General features: G+C 37.4%; 1 protein-coding gene across 3 annotated transcripts in view; it reads right to left on the reverse strand.

Annotated features, from left to right (window-relative positions):
• MBD5 (methyl-CpG binding domain protein 5) overlaps positions 1-16293 on the reverse strand; it is a 221772-nt gene that overhangs the window by 8126 nt on the left and 197353 nt on the right. For all 3 annotated transcript variants that reach the window (XM_029934620.1, XM_029934621.1, XM_029934619.1), the window contains 2 exons: positions 13758-14966; positions 2880-2953 (listed from right to left, as the gene is read on the reverse strand). In XM_029934620.1, the coding sequence (XP_029790480.1) occupies positions 2880-2953; positions 13758-14966 (1283 nt within the window). The remainder of the gene's footprint in view (positions 1-2879; positions 2954-13757; positions 14967-16293) is intronic.

The raw sequence follows: 16293 nt of genomic DNA on the forward strand, positions 1-16293 counted from the left end.
GAGAATTTTGGTTCTCTGACTTTTACCTTAATAACAAAAATAGCTACTACTTATTGAAAATTGTCTATATTCCAAGAATGACATTAAATCTTTGTATACATTATCTCATGTAATCCTCACAGTACACCTATGAAGTAGGTATACAACAACTGTTTCTAGGCAGCACTTTATGACCATATAGGGAGAACTGGTGAAACTAATTCTAATTTGACAGTAAAGAACATGGATATGTAGCTACAAACAGTTTTTAAAAGTAATAAATTCAGAGAGTCATGAAAAAGTTTTCCCTAACTGCGAAAAGATGCAATAACATCACCATTAAAGTATAAAACTAATTCAACATTACTTGTTGAATAAAAAGAATTTAGGGGTTGCCTGGGTGGCTCAGTCAATTAAGCATCCGACTCTTGATTTGGCTCAGGTCATAATCTCACAGTTGATGGAATCAAGCCGTGCATTGCCCTCTGCTCTGAGCATCGAGCCTGCTTGGGATTCTCTCTTTCTCCCTCTCTTTCGGCCCCTCCCCCACTTGTACACACACACACTCTCTCTCTCCCTCTCTCCCTCCTCCCCTCAAAATAAATGAATAAACTTAAAAAAAAAAGAGAATTTAGGACTTTATGATCTCATTCTTCAACAAGATATTTAAAATGTTTATAAATAAATTATATTAACTTAAGCTAAATTTGTTTTTCTTCTTACAAACTTAAGTAGTTAATAGGAGCAGAAATGACTACTTGTGGAAAAGAGAATAAATCCAGAGAGGTGGGGCATGAAATTACTTGAATGCATCATGAGATTCAAGAGGGAAAGGAGACTCTCCTAGGTGTTAAAGCCACAGACTAATTTTTACACTAACTGCTCAGGTCAGCGAAGAATGAACCTAAGAGAGTAAGAAAAATTTCCATAAGTTCATGAAATGAATAATTAGTCAAAATTCCGTCTTCCAGTACAGAGGGCCTCCCTGTGGAGTTTCTTCCACTATTTTCTATTTCCTGCTGACATTTAATAATAAACATTTTTACTAATGGACACTCTAAAACCTACTTGATTAAGCAATAGATGTTCATATAATCACATTTCTAGTTATTAATGGAGATAATTGCCACTTCTATTCTTCACTGCCTATATTGTCACACATTATCCTTATCTGCACTAATTAAGAAAAAGGGCAGGTACACATCCGTGAATGGTACAAGAAATGAGGGAAATGAAAAACTGCACGCTGCTCTGTCAGTTTAGAATTTAAGCAACTCACTTCATGTAGAACAGAACGAACTCGGGTGAGACCTAGCTGTTAAGAATCGTAGATTCTGAAACCTAATCTATAGAGGAAGTATGAAGAATTTAAGGAAATTTAACATGCTAACTATAATTTCCTGATTTTAAAGTAGAAGTATGATTTATCATCTTATCACTTTTGAACTCTATAAAAATCAGGTTATCAGATTTTAAATTTATGTGTAAGTATGGAGAGAAGATTTGATCCTTATTTCAATGAAAATCATAACAAGTCTAAAAGCTACGGAATTTCTTCTTTAATGAAGCTATTCCCTTTTTCAAGTATAAATAAAATGACCCTGAGAAATGTTTTCAATAAATACATAAATATTTCTTTTGTGATTAGGCTGTAATAAGCATGTCAGTTTAAAGATATTTATTATGCATTTTGGTTGTACAGTATTGAAAATTAAAATTATTTCATAAAATTCTAAACATCTAATATGGTGGTAGAATGTTTCCACTGGTAAAAGTATCTCATAATTTCATTTGCTTCACCTGTATCCTTATATATATTTATATATATATATCTCTTTATTTATAATAAAAATAGCTGCTTACTAAATACTTGCCACATGCCAAGTGCTGTGTTTATATTATCTATAATATAACAGTGCTAAGAGGTAGATATTACTATGCCCATTTTATTGAAAAAAGTTTTTAATATTTATTTATTTTTGAGAGAAAGAGAGAGTATGAGTAAAGGGAGGGGCAGAGAGAGAGAGGGAGACAGAATCTGAAGCAGGCTCCAGGCTCTGAGCTTGTCAGCACTGAGCCCAACATGGGGCTTGAACCCAAACTGTGTGATCATGACCTGAGCTGAAGTTGGATGCTCAACTGACTGAGCCACCCAAGCACCCCATATGCCCATTTTAGAAATGAAGAATTTTGTCTCAGAGAGGTTAAGCAACATATGCAAGGACACACAGCTATGAACTGATGGAAATAGGATATGAACTCAGGCCCCAAACCAATCTCTTAATCATTTATTCCAAATGCCACCTTCCTTTTTCACTCGTGTCTTCTCTCCTTTTCATCTGTCTACAAATAGCAGTCAGATCATTGTCATTTAAAAAATTCTTCCAGGTGCGCCTGGGTGGTATGCTTGTATTCATTTATTTAAAAAAATTTTTTTAGTTATGTCTACACCCAACATGGGACTTGAAATCATGACCCTGAGATGTAGCGTTGCATGCTCTCTGACTGAGCCAGCCAGGTGATGCTTTCTAGACTTTTAGAAACTATTTAATTGCTAAACATTGTGAGTGTTTCTTTCCCAGTAAATGAGAGGGATGATTAGGGAGGGAATGAGGAAAGAGATGTTGAAGAGGGACATCCCACACACAGTTCACATTGTTAAGAAATAAAAATATTTTCTGTTTTAGCTAATTTGGCTTGTCAATAGTTATCCTCTTGGGTGATAATTATTAAACTATACTTAGGGAGGCCCTAAGATGGACAAAATTAGTGAGACTTTCTTTTCCCTATGAATAAAACCCAGTAAAGTATATCCTTGAGAAACGAAATGGCAATAAAATAAAATAAAATAAAATAAAATAAAATAAAATAAAATAAAATAAAACAAAATTGGAGCTTACTTTCTGTTCCTTTTCCGGGCTCGGCTGTAGGCTTCTAAACCTTCTGTTAGTGTCTTCAACTTCTCGGGCTCCACCTGAGTGAAGGCATGAAGACCAAACCATATTACCCAGACCTGCAATTGTTAACACTGTTTTTTACTTTCCTGCTGGGGGAAGGGAGGCTTAACTTTCACTGCCCTGTCAGGTGTTCTGTCCTTGCTCAAGCTGAGGCTGATTGTGTGGCTCCAGGCTGTAACAGCAATGGAAATGAAAGATCGGTTGGCTTTCACATTGTCAACAGTTTGCTAAGAATGTTTTAAGAACAAAAACTGGAATTTAAATAACCTTCAATTCACAAAATCATATAAATCAGAGATCCTGGTCTGCTTCCCGACCACCTGATACTCAGCTACTGCAAATCTGTTACTCCAGCACAAGAGGGACAGAGGCGTGGGGAGTGAAAAGGGCGGCCTTTGGAGCCAGCAAACGGAAGTCTGAATCTGACCACCTCACTTTCTAGCTTGAGTAAAACACGCAAATGTTCTGAGCTCAATTTCCGCCTCTTTAAAATGAGGACAATGATACCTACCTTCTTGCTAGTACGTCTGTGACAGTTAAAATGCAGCAAGTCATGTTGACCACAACCAAGCATAGCGCAGCTATTATTACCTAGGACACGTTGGGTTCTGCAGAGACCACAATTCGAGAGGGAGGTGGGCCACCTTAATCCTTACTGCTGTGGGAAGAGGTGTGGCTACACCTTGTGGGTGTGTCCTCTCCCTTCTTACTTTATCCTTGCCAGCCTGTGTGAAGCTTGCTACTTCTTCACAGTGGGGCCAAAAATGGCGGCTGGGCGTGGGGGAGGGGCAGGCTTTGCTACTTGCTCCCAGTAATCTCTATCATGGTTCTTGAAGCCACCCCCTACCAAGAAAAACAATTAATAAATAAGAAAACTTGTATGTAACTTGTGAGTAAAAAGACCTTTAGAAAAACATTGTTATTTTTTATTGATTAAAAAAACCAATTTAAGTAAAAACAGTGTTGCTTGCTGTGTAAACACAGCTTCAAGGCAAGTCTTCCCACCCATCTCCGTAGCCCAGCTTTCGCCATCCCTAGGCGACTTTTATATAAAACTTCAAGAAGTTGTCCAAATGCCTTATGGGGAAGAAAATAAGTACGAAGAAGCAAGGAAATGATTATTAAATTTTCTCTTGAAATCTTCCTGACTCATGAATATCATTTATAAATAGTTTTTCTTTGACCCTTCAAATTGAGCACACAGTAATCAGTAACAAAGGGTTCCCTTTATCAATTTTGAAAACAGGCATTTCTAACTATTCAATGAGAAAAACAAATAATGAAAACACATTCCTTTTCACGATTTTTGTATTTTGTTCTAAAAGATGTAAATATACACAAGTTCAATGGGGATGCCCACTCTCTTGGATGCTAGAACAGGAGACAATTTTGTTCTAATAGCACTTCACAGGAGCCATGAAGAAAAATATCTTGTTGAAATAACTGAAAAAGCTTGAGTAAGATGAATATATCCATGTGTTATTAAAAAAAAAAAACTGGTGCCTGGATACATTTTCACATTTCATGTTAGAAAAGAGGCTTCATTTTGTATTTATTCACATGAAGAGCATATGAAAGATATTTCACAAATTATATTTATGTAATCTATAGCTAATTCCACAGATATTTAAATAACCCCCCTTGGCATTAGGAAGGAAGCTCTCGTAACATAAACTCATATTAGACAGAAGTTAGTGTAGTGAAAGATCTCAGAAGGAAATGATGCAAAGCAACAGAAACCAGACAACAGAAAGCAGTGAAAAAAAGAGAGACACCAGGATAAGGAGTTACCCCATTGGTCTCAGCTCTTCAAAGTTAAGTTAAAACTATTTTCTAATCCTCAACTTTGATTTTTACTTAAATATAGTATAAGGGGTAATAGAAACATTTCTTGTGCATTTATTCTGGAAAAGGTATTGCTCTATCATTTAATATGGTAATACTGCAAACTAGTATTATTTTTATTATTTTACCGATGGGACTCAGTGAATTTGAGGATCATAGCCAGCATTAAAACTCAGGTCTGACTCCAAAGTACTCAGCCTTTCTCCACCATCCCAACTCCAAAATACATCGAAGTACACAGTCATTTTACACACACACACAAAATAGATCAAATTATTTTAAATCAAGTTACATTTTTACAGAAATTTAGATAGCACACGCCCAAATTTACCTTTAAAATTTTTTTATGCTTGGATAATCTTCTGTTAATTTTGTGAACTAATACTCTACCATGATTTTTTTCTCATTTAAATTGCCTGTAAGGCTGTAAGGTACTCCATAATGAACTATATTATTTATGAAGGATTCAATGACCTTGAAAGAGAAAGCAATGATGGTGCTTTCCAAAACTAAATATAAATAAGATACACATCACTGTTTATTTCTGATTTGACAAGATTATACACATCCAGAGGTAAATGTTTAGTTTATTTTGTTTCAGAATTTTAGTATTCTACGGGATTGTGAAATATGTGAAGAGCGTATGTTGTTTCTAGGGAATTATTCATATACTTATGCAATATTCAAGAAACTATTTAAAGATACCAGTGTCCCCTAAGATGGTATCAGAGAAGAACAAAATAAATTCAATTTCTAGTCAAATCAAAATCATATTTAATGACTTAATGAATACTCCCTCATAAATTACTTAGCTAACTTGTAAATGAGGAAACTACTGAGAAATCAAATACATAAATGTAACATTAAAAAGGATAAACACACACAAATATTTTTATAAAACTTACCCCGAAGGAGCTAGTAAGTCAAGACACTTAATCCTTTGATCTCTAATTATAACCTTATATTCCTGTACAGTCATAAGTCAGGAGTTCCATAAATTATTTAAATTCTATCTTTGTAAGAAATCAAGGGAAGACTTTATAATGTATCTTTCCTCATAATCTGCCCCATATTCTCACTCTAATAAGGATGATGTGAATAGTAATGATCAACATGGAATAACTCTCTGCTCATATGTCAGCTGAGATTTAGAAAAAATTAGCAGAATTTATATGTATTTATTGTTCACATATTACCTCATGTATAAATATACACATATTTTGAATATATTTTGATTCCTAAAGTCCTCCTTTCACTCATTCATATTCTTTAGACATCACAGTTCTCCAACATAAATAGTCTTATAGCTTGTTCAGTAGTGTTGGAAATATACCCAGAAACATACCCATATACTCTTATAGGGAGGAAGTTTCAGCCTTTTCGGAACATCACTTCTCGGCCTTTTGACTAAGATCAAGTGCAGCCTTTTCGGAACAAATCTAAATCTCTGGTTGCTGTTTTTGTTCACAAGCCACATATTAAAATTTAGTAATTTAATTAAGTTTGATTTGGGGTCAACATGGTCGCATGTAGTGTATTTTAGAGGTAACTTGAATCTACAACAGAGGGAGACACAAACCTTTGAGGGAGTCAAGCTGACCCTCTGAAAGTGAGGTAGAGTATATTAGAACTTGGATCAAAGATCTTAGATCACTTTTTTTAATGTTTATTCACTTTTGTAAGACAGAGAAAGGGGAGGGAGAGAGAGAGAGAGGGGATACAGAATCCAAAGCAGGCTCCAGACTCTGAACTGTTAGCACGGAGCCCGAAGCGGGGCTCAAACCTACAAACCCTGAGATCATGACATGAGCTGAAGTTAGCAAACCTACAAACCCTGAGATCATGACATGAGCTGAAGTTAGATGTTAACTGACTGATCCACCCAGGCGCCCTTTAGATCACTTTTAAATAGAGCCAGTTAAGTAGATATGATGTCAAATTTCCTGCAAACTTGAAACCTGGTAATGGGATTGAATTTCTTCATGATTTTACTTGGCTTCTACTTAGCGCTGAGGCAAAGCTATTCCACAAAGGTCAAAGGACAGAGTACAAGCCACATCCCAGATTTCATATGAGAGATGAGACAGCTGAACTCAATCCGCTCTTCATTCCTTACATCTCCATCCAATGTTTACAACGGCCTCAGCTCCTGTTGTTGGGGGATTGGTACTGTGCAGAGAGTACTAAGCTTAGTTTAGGAGACCAGGCTTGGGGCCTGGCTTAACTACCTGTCATTTGTGGCCTTAGGAATGCTGCTTTGCTGATCGTCAGCAGTCTCTCCTGTAAAATGAGGATAGTTGTGCACATCTTTCTGGGTCATTGAGAAAATCTAAAAAAATTATGAAGACGAGGGTGCTTTAAAAACACCGAAGTGTCATTGGTGGCATGTGAAACAGGACAGACCTTTAAACATTTTTAATAGTTAAATATTCTTATGTTTATGTTAGAAAAATACAAAAAACATTATACCTGGGGATTCACACATATTATATCTCAGACTGAATAAGTAATTTTAAGAAATGGCTTGAATGGTGCCTAGTTCGTAATAGGAGTCCAAAAAGCATTTGTTGAATAAATAAATAAAGGAGTAAATGAATTTGAATAAAGTTTTTTAAGTAAGTAGTTGTACAGGTAGCATGCAACTTTAGGTTCAGTCTGGGAAATACAACAAGCAAACGTGAGGCATCCATTACACTCATTTTTGTTAAACATTTATTAAATAGTAAGTAGTAAAAAAAAATCTTCAACCTGAAAAAGTACTGCTAACCTAAGTGCGAAATTTCAGTATTTTTTTTTTTAAAGAATGGGAATTAATGATAAAGAAATACTTTGGAGTAAGGAGTTGACTCACCTGTGAGAAAGGATGAGTCTAATTTTCCATCAACAGTACTCATGGAAAAATCCCTAAAGCGAATCCCATTTTTCTTCCAAATGAACTAACCAAATACATATGAACAACTTTTGCCAGTAGCAATATCTGAGGCTGTGTGTGTGTACACATTTCCTTTCTTTGCGACTTTGGCAGCAGTGTTTTTAAGTAGAAAAGTATACTACAGGACTAGAGTAAGTCTATTCTAAATCTACAACAAATTTCACGTTGATCTGCCACCCATAAATGGAATTCAATGTTTTGGGTAAGCTCATATTTCTGGAGCAGCACAGTTTAAAAGTTCACGTCACAGAAACACGCATCGGTCTCAGAATGACTCCATCAACATTGTCCTGACAAGTTCAAGGACTCTGTGTGGGTCTCAGCGACCTGCAAATGGAACTAGGCCTCCTTTCCCTCTTTATAACCTCGTTCAGGGAAGGACGGTTACAATATCCCACAGTTCGCTTCAGTGATGTTTACAGTCGCACCCAGCCTTTCACTCTGCTTAATCTTTTTGCTAATAGTCACATTTTTTATCTTCTCTAGTTCTTCATTTTTATTATCTTCCAAATTTTGACCAGGCACTGACTTTGTTAGCCTGGATTTTATCTTGCACAGGACTTGTCCCAAAACTACTTTCCTCTCTTTTCAAGGAGATTCTGTTGCTATAGACCATTGCTTGTCCTGCCACCCCTCCAGCCACAACGCAGCCCAAATATTGTGGTTAGTGACTGGGTGCAGAGACAAGGACACATTTCCAACAGTAGTTAAGAAAATATATAAGGCAAAGTCAATACACAAGGAACACTCGACAGAGAATAATTGTATTGAAAAATACAAACAGCTAATACTGAAAATCAAGCACAGAAAGACAGTTCTTCAAAGTATAATGTTTAAACATCACAGGAAAACTCAAACTTAAGCTATATAGCCCCAAAAATGTGATGGTAAGCTGTCTTTGGTTATATTTCACACTGTCAAAATGTGTGTGTGTGTGAGTGTGTGTGTGTGTGTATGTGTATGTGTGTCTGTGTGTGTGTATGAGAGAGAGAGAGAGACTCAACTGACATATAGAAAGTGTATTGTCCCAAAATAAGTTTAGTTGTGAGTTTTGATCATAAATGATGAATTTTGTCTCATTTGAATGACTATTCAGAGAACTATTTTTATCTCTACCTGCCAAATATAACCATGTGAAAAAAAGGCAGTGTGACTCAAAAGAGAGCACCCTGCCCACTGCTTTTAAAAACATGCCTTTATTTGGTCATGTGGTGTTGCACTGAAATGTACAAGTTTTATGGGTAATCAGATGTCTCTACCTGTCCACCAACAACCAATGTTTCATTGGAAAGAAACATTATGGTGCCAATCTAGAAAGAAATCCTTTCCTAAATTTGGCTCAGGGTAGAATACACATTGAATGTACGAGCAATGACATGAAGACCAATGGGAAATGTTCAAAAAGAGTAAAAATTATATACTAAAATAGGAATTTTATTTTTTGATTATTACTTTGACAGACAATACCTAATACTTGTAAGCTAGTTAATGTAAGATCAGAGATGAAGGATGATAAATTCAAAATATATTTTAGAAAACAGGAGCACTTTTCCTGTTTTTAAATAATGATTGAAACAAATGTATAAAGATGCCCATTTCCCCCACCCAAGTCACATAGACTCGAAATGCCTGCACATTATGGAGGAGGTGGAGAGGTGTAATGCCAGCAGAAGCCTCTTCCCTTTCCAAGAATTTCCTAATCCTGTGCCAAGATCTGGCAATGTGTCTCTCCAGCTACGCGATGTACTGGAGCACAGCACTGAGGGCTTGTTCTTGGCCACTGAACCTTAAACTATAGAGGATTTATGGTTCAGAGAGAAACTTGCCTCATTTATTTAGAAAAAGTATAAATATCTTTCAGACCAGACTTCATTACAAACTGGTAACCGAAGGAAAGAACGTAGTGGAGAGGAAGGAGACGGATACTACTTTCTGAACAGTGGGATACTAGGCACACAACATTCTCTCGTGTTGCCACAGAGCTTCAGTACTGGGACAGTATTCCGTAGGGGAGAGTCAGTCCAACTTTCCATGGACTGTTAAAAATCTCTGTGAATTAATATTGTTGTATATGTGGGGGTGGGGAAGAAAGGTCAAGGAAGAAAGTCTGAGTTGGTATTTTTTAGAAACACTGTTGGGAGGGAGACTTTCAAGCTCACTGAACAAAGTGCTTTAAAATGCTTCCAAGTAGAACTCCTGCTTGAAATGAACAGCTAAGAACAACTTATAGTCAGATATGCCCATTTGTATGCGATGTACTGAACTTCATTAAAATATGGCTATAAACTGCTTCACTCATTAAACATGTATTACAATCCTCTCACTCTCAATCTGGTTAGTAAATCCTTTATTCATGGATAATGCATAGGTAAACAATAAGTGACATCAAATTACCACAATTCTGTAGTGGTGAAATCCAAATTAATAAGGTCGTCTAACATAAAAAAAAAAAGCAAAAAACAAAACCAAACATCTCCACAAACAAACAAGCAAACAGACCCAAAAAAAAGGGGGGAGGGGGTGGGCAAGGAGTGCGATGTTTACTGAGCTTCTTTTGAGTGTTGGATAATCTATTTACGGTATTTCATTTAATTCTTAAAACATCATTCTGAGTAGGAACTGATATTCCCACTTGAGGAGTGAGGAGATTGCTGCTTGGAGAGATTAATACAGAGACCCAGGACCGTTTAGGAAACTGACGGCGCTGGGACTGAGTCATGTGAGAAGGCCCGAAGCCCACACCTCTTTCTGCCACACTCTGCCTTCTCTCTAGGTCTCTGTAGACTATGTTCATACAGTATTTGATGTTTTGAAATAAAACCTCTTAGGAAGCAATCTCAAAAGGTGCTGAACAGTTCTAATGCATTATTAGTAATTCTGCTACATTTAACATCCCACTGAAGATTAAAAATGCCTTTCTAAGATCATAAACTGACCAGGTCATTTCCTATGGTGACAGTTGGTTAAAGTGTCAACTTAAGGACAACATGGACATCTCAGCCCCTGGCAGACATCAGTGCTCCAGTCATAGCATTGATCTCTCGGTCCAAGAGGACCCACACAAGCTGAAAACAAGAGTGGTGCCCAGCTTACTTGGAATTAGTAGCCTGCAACAGTATTAATTAATTACCTTAAAAAAATTTTTTTTGCTTTGCTTGCTTCTGAAAATAATTTGAAGTGGCTTGCTGAGAACAAAGACTGCAACAGAAAATAAATGATAGGTTTGTGGGACGTGGCGGGTGGGGAGAGACAAGATAATAAATCTAACGTTAGAGTTAACATACAGTTTATCCGGAGGGATCTGACAGAATCTTGGATTAATTTACTTTGGTGGACATGGAAATAGTATGAAAAACTGAGAAGCTAAGAAGGTTTAAAATGATAACGTGTAAGAAAATTGGTTACTGAACCTTTTCTTCGGAGTTACTACAAAGATAAACACTGGGGGATGTGGTCCCACAGTCCACATTAGCAAGCTGGCATTAATTAGATTTTAGAATAATAAACAAATTGTTTATGGAGTCAGTCTCTTTCTCTCTTGACTTTATTAAAATGTCAGCCATTGCCACAGTATATGGAAGGAAACTTAATGCATTGCTTATCTTTTTAAAAGCAGAAATCTGATTATTAATGCACAAGACTTTATTTATCCAGTCTTGCTGAGAACTAAGAGGTTCTATGTAAATAAAATTTGCATCATGACTGGTTTGTTCACCGGACTAAGAGTACAAATTTAAAAATGTTTTACTGGAAATCTTTTCAAATAGAATCATGCTTTGTCTTACCCAGATATTGAACATAGTTTAATTTTTTCTTGATGAACCGGAATCATCAAGACATCAAGCAAAGGCCATTTGTCTTAAAGTCAGATAGACTTGTGTTTGAAATTTCACCTTTCCTGGTCTTATACATTGAGAACACAGGCTTGCCGGGGCATTATTATATAAGGTATAAAGAAGCCTTTCCTTTGTTTTGTGGACTATAGAAGAAAAGAGTGTTTGTGAAACAGCACTTTGTTTTGTTTTTTTAATGTTCAAAAGTGAGGTAGGTCCTGAAAAGGCCAGAGAGTTTTTTAAATGTTATGTGCTATAAAGTGTTTATGGCTGTTATACCTTGCTTTTTAATGATGGATAAATATTTCATGTGCTATCATTAATATTTTATTATATGTTTCCAATTTTGCACCTCTAAATGTGTGCTTTAAATTTCTTTTTCTGAATTACTAAAAATATTTTTAGCGTATCATGATACCAAGGTTTTGATATTAACATTGTCAGATGCCAAATTACAATGTCAGGCAGTGGGGACGGATATTTGGAATGACAGAAATTTTATGCTCCCTGTTAGAAACTCACCTATTGCCTACAATAAGGAAGAATAATCTGCATATTTTAAACACTTGTAATAAATATATAGTGAGAGAAAACCAGTTGCTTATTCAAATGTAGCAAAATAAATGTTTCTTGGACCCTTAGATAATGATTTTTTTTAAAGTGTATCTCCCCAAACATTAGTGAGCAACTCAGTCCCAGGAGTTTGCAAACACAGACTAATCAGATTAGGACCATTGTTTAATGTGAAATGTGTTAAAAGCACATGCATTTATTCTCCTGAGGACATAAAAAGATATTTAAACAAGGCATTTAGGACAGGAAGAATGTTTCTAGGAAAGGGAGGCCATAATCTTTTCTTTAGTTAGGTTTTTGTAAAATGGCACCTAGAAAGACGTGGTTTCATTTGCACAGAGACTGTAAAACAGTTCAGTGTCTACATCTTATATTTGTAGCAGTCCATTTATATCATAAAAGCCCAATTTCACTGTTTCTAATTAGTGTTTGAATAAACTGTCAAAAATATTTAGGTTTATCAACCTAAAGAATGTTTTGTCTGGTCTCACAGAGATTAGAGAATAAAATGTTTTGTGAATAGGAGTATGGAATTCATTTTCTTATCAAATGTAGAAACATTATGCCCCGAGTGTATCCTGACAAGTATATATTAGGCATTATAAGCAACGGGTTTAAGGACCTCCTGGTCATTTGGAGAAAGACAATCTTTTTATTGTGCTGGCAAAAATGTTTTTGGTTTCCTGTCATTAAACCTAAGTGCCAGTGGAGGTTGGAGCGGAGTTGAAATAGCTTTATATAATATACTCTTTAAGAGAATAATATATATTTTTAAGAGTAATTTTTATTTCCTAAGGAGATGAAAAATTACGTTTCTTCATTATATGTGGGGAATGTGCATAATTGTCTCCTCCTGGTCAGATATAAAGTTTTCTATCTGCTTTAAACATTCTGCATATTTCTTGCCTAGTGAGCCAATTCTACCAATTGTGAGAGGGGGGAAAAACCTAGAAGACCCCTACTAATTTTTTCTAAATTGAATGGTAGTTTCATGGAGAAGTTTTCGTTTAATTTATATGATCAGATTGTGTTAAGTAGAACCAGACTGTGGGGTTAAACATTTCCATATGTTATAAAGGCCCAGAACTTTTCCTGAAAGGAGACACCATTCTGAACACAGACATTACCTGTGGGCTTCCAGAAATGGCTGCAGTCGCAGCCTGGTTTGGCCCTCTCCTCAGCAGTATGTGTCACCTGTGAGCACACAGAGGAGACACTGTCCCCCAGCACTGTCCCCCCACACTTCTTGTTGCCCTACCTTTGCCACAACCGTGGACTCCAAAGGCCACCAGATTTGTTCCCAGTCATTGCCACTTGCCTTCATCCTCTGCGTATGGAATGAAGAGTCAGGTAAATGCAGGGAAGGAAGGCAGTATTAACACAATTCTGGAAATCTGGTTCCTGGGTTAGAGGCCCTAGCGGAATCTACAAATGCATCACAACTCACCCTTTGATAGGACATTTTGATGACTATAACCATCCCCTCTTCATTTTTATGCTCCAGAAGTTTGTGAGACCTCAGTGAGTCATGAAGAATCCTAATTTCAAATCCAACGAATCCAAAGTGATGATAACATAAAATAAAAACTGACATCGCAACAAAGGTTAGTATTTGACAATGGATAAAAATTGGTATACCTTCCCTTCCTCAGGGCTTTGTTGACATGAATTGTGAACGTCGTCTTCTCTTACTAATTTTCCAGGCCAAGAAGTAAGTCCTTTGATTTGGCCCCAGACCAAGTCGCCAACGTTGAACGTCCTTGGCCTATAATGTATCAACTCATTTGAAGAAGGGGAATCTGGATTCCTTAGGTCATCTTCACTACTAATGCTTTTAGCGTCTGAAGGGCTAGGCACACACCCATTAATGCTTTTGGCATTAAAGTCTCCATTGTAATGGATGTAGTCTTTGACTAGAGAACTTTCCAAACTATTTGAGGAGCTTGGAGATTGCTCCTCTAGGACCAGGTCTTGCCTTGTGGTGCTCAGCAGCTCTCCAAAGCCCCGACTCTGTCGAGGTCTGTTCCCATTAATGCGTGCACATCTTTCCACAGTGTTCTCTAGTCTCTCCTTAAAACTCATCATAGTTCTTTTGTAGTTATTATACCTGAAATTTTCCTCCAGAATTTTATCCCCTTGACAGTTTCTTGGTGGTAATAGTACCGGGTGCTGTTCCCCAGGCAGAAATGGCAGTGTGGAGACATTGTTGGACCTTTCGTGACAAGGACTACTGTGGACGTGGCCTGGATGATCTAAAAATTCCTCACACTTCCACCTGTTTCGCTCCCCTCCAGGACTTTGCTCCCCGTCCCACTGTTTTTTGGATGTGTGGCAACTTGCTGACTTGAAATATTCAAACCCATCTCCTTCATTTGAGTTCTTCCCATGGTCCAAATTCCTGGGCAGCCGAGCCCCTCTTGCATTCCTCAGCCTACCATCATGATCGACACTGCCCATGTTTCGTCCATGAATGACCGCACTGACAGCACTGGGAAGACTTAACGGGTCACCAATCGAGGCAGTGAAGGCACTCATGGCACTCAGAGCTGGAATGGGGCTGATCTGAGTTGTACTGTTGACTGCAGTGGTGATGACAACCTGAACTCCTTTGCTGGCTGCATCAACAACTGCTTTGTAAATGGCATCCACAGAAGCATCACCTGGGCCGCCCACAAGGAGGCCATCCTTCACCTGCTGACCAAGAGATGGGTCAATCCTTGGTTGCAACTCACAAGATGTATCTTGGAAAGGTGGAAGTGGAGTGTTTGGATTCTCAGGAAGAGCTGTGAGCCCCTGCTGGGCACTTATTCTTTTGTTTAGGAGAGCTGCATCCTCCTGCATTCTCACCTGGAAGAAACAGACAGGAAACAGTGAGAGAGAGAAAAGTCTTTAAAGACCTCAAAGAGAAAGACCATATTTTTAAGATTTGCCAGAAGGCAAACAAATATAACGAGAAAGGAAATACAAAGGAAGAACAAGGCTTGAAAATGAAATAAAAAGTCACTCTGTTTACAAAACCTTGTGCCTTGGTTATATATTTGGGTCCTGTTCCTTTTGTTGAAATCATTTCACAAATTTTTTTTTTTAAGAAATCATCATTACCATACATTCTTTAGAAAAGTTACAGGTGTGGTGGTTGGACACAAACTGTTTTCAGATAATGACTCCACATATTTAACTGTCATTCCAAGTTTTGCAACTTGGAACTCAAAGAGAGAAACAAGTCAGTCACTAGCACTGCTTGAATTACAAAGGGAATCAAATTTTGAAAAGGATTTCTAACTGATATATTTCTACTGAAATACAATTAAGCTAAAAGAAGATTCCTTCCCTCTCTCTTTCCTCAATCTCTCTCCATATATATGTATATATGGAGTCTCTGTGTGTATGTGTGTGTGTATGCTTTTTTCATAATAATAAAATATTTCTTATTTTACTTTTCCATCTTACCTGGCTACTGGCTGGGGGACACCCTCTGCTGTCAACAGTGTCAATGGCTGTCTATAGCCAGTAAGATGTGACTCTTAATTGAGAAGAGGTGACGGGAGGGAATCCTCAGGAGGTAAGAATATCCATGCTCAGGACAGGAAGGATGATGCAGTTTGAAAAAGTCCCCAAGGTTATTCTAATTTCACTAGCCCCACCTAAGAATTGCTGCTTCAGACCCTTGATACTGCAATTTTCCCCTCGATGATCTCTCCCTTCTTGTCTTCACATCCTTTTCCACTAAGCCAAAACCTGGGATCCATCAGTATATCAACCACTCTTATTACTCTTCCCCTGTCTAAAACTACCAGATAAAATCTCAATCTGGGATCAATTTAACTGCCTGCTTATCTATATCCACAGTGAGAATGCTGAGTTTCTGTCTAGGAATTTAGGGCTTTCAACTGCTGCTGGGGCTTATTGTTCTCATCAACCCAATGACCCTCTAGGTAGGTACCATTCTCCTTCACAGACATTCAAATCTTCATCCACGTCTTCAAGTTGGCTGCTCACCATCTCCAGCACTATTCTTAGCAGATAGCTTTACTTAACAGAGAGAATGGAGTTCTTCAGGTTAAGAATTCTCATAGTTCTTATACTCTGCTACTTTCTGTCCCCTGGTAGGACATACTTCTGTGCAAACATCTATGCCCCATATCCTGCCCTGCTTCCCAGTGCAAGAGGGGAC

Source organism: Suricata suricatta, chromosome 3 (genome assembly GCF_006229205.1).
Source record: "Suricata suricatta isolate VVHF042 chromosome 3, meerkat_22Aug2017_6uvM2_HiC, whole genome shotgun sequence".
Taxonomy (NCBI): Eukaryota; Metazoa; Chordata; class Mammalia; order Carnivora; family Herpestidae; genus Suricata; species Suricata suricatta.